Source organism: Vigna unguiculata, chromosome 5 (assembly GCF_004118075.2).
Source record: "Vigna unguiculata cultivar IT97K-499-35 chromosome 5, ASM411807v1, whole genome shotgun sequence".
Classification (NCBI taxonomy): Eukaryota; Viridiplantae; Streptophyta; class Magnoliopsida; order Fabales; family Fabaceae; genus Vigna; species Vigna unguiculata.
Window position 1 is genome coordinate 27294671 of NC_040283.1, and position 3375 is coordinate 27298045.

The 3375-nt window shown below is 41.9% G+C and overlaps 1 protein-coding gene across 1 annotated transcript; it reads right to left on the reverse strand.

Annotated features, from left to right (window-relative positions):
• Positions 1–1518: 1518 nt before the first annotated feature.
• Positions 1519–3047, reverse strand: LOC114183174. The gene is made up of 2 exons (XM_028070096.1): positions 1950–3047; positions 1519–1828 (listed from the first exon to the last, which is right to left on the reverse strand). Exons 1-2 carry the CDS (start codon positions 2171–2173, stop codon positions 1726–1728), a joined length of 327 nt encoding a protein of 108 aa, XP_027925897.1. The 5' UTR covers positions 2174–3047; the 3' UTR covers positions 1519–1725.
• Positions 3048–3375: the final 328 nt, after the last annotated feature.

The following is a 3375-nucleotide window of genomic DNA, read 5'->3' on the forward strand; positions in this document are numbered from 1 at the left end:
TTGGCTATGAGAGAACTGTTTTGATGGCATAACAGAAGAGAAGAGTGAGTGAGGGTGCAGATGCGAGATCAGGGTTTTCTCGCCATCGTGTGGTCGCTTTGTCTGCTGATAGGGGCTGGGAATCTGTTTTACCGGGTCCCACGGTGGGTGCCAAATGTTCTTGCTAACGTTCGTCTTATTTCAAACCGATTAGGTGTCTAGCAAGACCATAATTCTGTGCACTGTTCCGGCAAAAAAATGAATATTTTTACCGAAGACAAAAATTATAAGAACCTTTCTGACTTAACGTACAATGAAGAGCATACTGACGCTAGAAAATCGTTCCCCGTGACAGTTAGGAATCCAAGTGTGAGTCTAAGTCCCACATTGACCAGAAATGAGAAAGTAGAGCACTATATAAGAATAAAGACCCATAAACCCATTGGCTTAAGGTTTTGGGTTGAGAGTGGTGTCAGTGTCTTATGTAGTTAAGCTCAGATCTCATTGGTGTTGTTCCCCCCAGTGAAACCCCCTCTATAAAACCTGACAAGTGGTATCAGAGCCGATGGTTAATACCGGCTCAAACGAGTGCAATACCAGTATGGTCCTAGTATCGAAGACCCATAAACCCATCGACTTAAGGTTTTGGGTTGAGAGTGGTGTCAGTGTCCTATGTGGTTAGGCTCAGATCTCATTGGTGTTGTTCTCCCCAGTGAAACCCCCTCTGTAAATCTTGACAAGTGGTATCAGAGTCGATGGTTAATATCGGCTCAGACGAGTGCAGTATGGTCCTAGTATCGAAAGTCTTCCTAGCAAGAGTCCCAGGTAAGGGTTCCAGGTAAAGCTTGTCCCGTTAAGAAAATAACGGCGGTACAGAAAAGGACAGAAAATGAGTACAGAGTCCCAGGTAAGGGTTCCAGGTAAAGCTTGTCCCGTTAAGAAAATAATGGCGGTACAGAAAAGGACAGAAAATGAGTACTTGTAAACCTGACAAGTGGTATCAGAGTCGATGGTTAAAACCGGCTCAGACGAGTGCAGTATGGTCCTAGTATCGAAAGTCTTCCTGGCAAAGGTCCCAGGTAAGGGTTCCAGGTAAAGCATGTCCCGTTAAGAATAACGGCGGTACAGAAAAGGGCAGAAAAGGAGTACTCGTGGTTGGGCAACTTCCACCGGAGGGGGAGTGTACCAATGTGGTTGAAGGGACTCACCCTTGAGGGGGAGATTGTTAGGAATCCAAGTGTGAGTCTAAGTCCCACATTGACCAGAAATGAGAAAGTAGAGCACTATATAAGAATAAAGACCCATAAACCCATTGCCTTAAGGTTTTGGGTTGAGAGTGGTGTCAATGCCTTATGTGGTTGGGCTCAGGTCTCATTGGTGTGTTGTATCTCCCCAATGAAACCCCCTCTGTAAACCTGACAGTGACCCTGTGGGTTAATCTCTTATTTATAGACAAAACAATTACAAATATCATGATCGACTGATCCCAAAATATTTCATATAATAAAATATCAATTAGATCCAAATTTCTAGGCTTAGACTTTCATGAATCGAATCGGTCATGCCTTGGATGATCAGGACGGTACAATTCCATACAACTCCAACGGGTACAACTTATATACTACTCGCCGATGTAGCAAATATACAACCCTCGCCGAGGTAGCAAATATACAACCCCAAATGGTACTGCTTATGTACTACACGCGCACCAATGTAGAGGCTATAAAGCCCCGACAAGTACAACCATCACCCGTCGAGGCAGCACAAATTCACAGGGTAAACACACAACCCAATCGATGTCAAGCACAACCACATCAAGCAACTCCACCTCACCAAAAAGGTCAGTACACTACACAGAAAAAATCTCATAATATTAACATTAAGATTAACAAAAGTTTTCTAAGGCAAAACACAGTCGAAGAGCCAAAATAATGAATTCCAATAGTACATCTTTATACAGGGTAACCTACTGTTGCATGGCCATCATAAAGACCTCGAAATAAGCCTTCATGCAAGCTTTAGCCAACAGGACTTTCACGACCTCTACCTCATAAATATTGCTTTTCGGTTTGTCCTGAGATTCTTGCCGCTTAAACATATCTTCCTTAAGACGACGAGCAATTGTATCGGCATCCTTCAACTTGGTTTCCATGTCGTTTGCAAGGTCCTCGACCTTCTTTTTACTGACAGACATAGCTTGGCGTTGCTCAATGACCTTATCCTCGAGAGCCTTCTTTCTTATCCCTCTCCATATCCGTCTTTTCCCCCAACCAAGCCTGCTCCTCCTTTTCCAAGGTAAGCTTCTCAGATTCAAGAGCCTGAACCTTCTGCTTCAAGCCCTACAACACCTTTGACAGAAGAGTCACGTTCTTAACGGCCAAGGTCTTCAACTTAAAAAACTTGTCCTTAAAACCCTTAAAATACAAACTCTATATATATGGTGAAAAGAGGATCATAAACACCATTATACTGGGAAACCAGCCAACCAAGGACCCGTGATCCAGTTGATAAAAAAACATGAATTTATTTACAATAGGGACAATGTCAAGATTCTCTCTCTCACAACATCTAAAACGCGTTTAAGAATCTGAAATCAAAGAAGACATCACAGACATGCCTAGGATGAGAGATTACCAGAAACATGAAGGTCGCGAGCACCAGGTAACGTTCCAGAAGAGGGAAAAATCATAAATGGACATTTGAAAGGGGAGAACTCAAAAGGCCCCTGACACACCTCTGACCGCTAAAATGTCATGTCATCAACGTGACAAATAAACTGACATGGCAATTGCAACCATTTTCGAGGGGTACACTAGACACAATACTCATTTTTACCTAAGTCCTCCAGCAAACATGTCGACGCCATAATCGTTTGCCAACTTCACCTCAACAGATAACTCAGCCAAACCTCGGCGATCCGAATCCAAACTACTCGGTCAACGCCCATATCTTAAACTCGTTCACTTGTATCCGAAATTCCGAGCTTGGGAGCTTGTGTACCTCCCCTGTTACCCGAATTAAACACATCTAACAAATCATTAATAACCCTTTTTAACACATACAATATCACGTTGTGCTATAAACGCGCCAATAAAGTGATTACTAGAATAATCACGATATTATAAAGAGATGCAAATCAATGATATTATAAAGGCAATCTGTGAATCAGTGATATTATAAAGGCAATCTGTGAATCAGTGATATTATAAAAGCATAATCTGCCAACCAACAATATTACCGGATACAATGTGCCAGATAACAATATTATCGATTAAATACCCCAATGGTCAACATCAGCCTATAAATACAACGCATATTCACAATATTATCGATTAAATACCCTAGGGTGTATTAACTCAATCTAATACTTTTTAGATACCCCTTCTTTCTAAATAA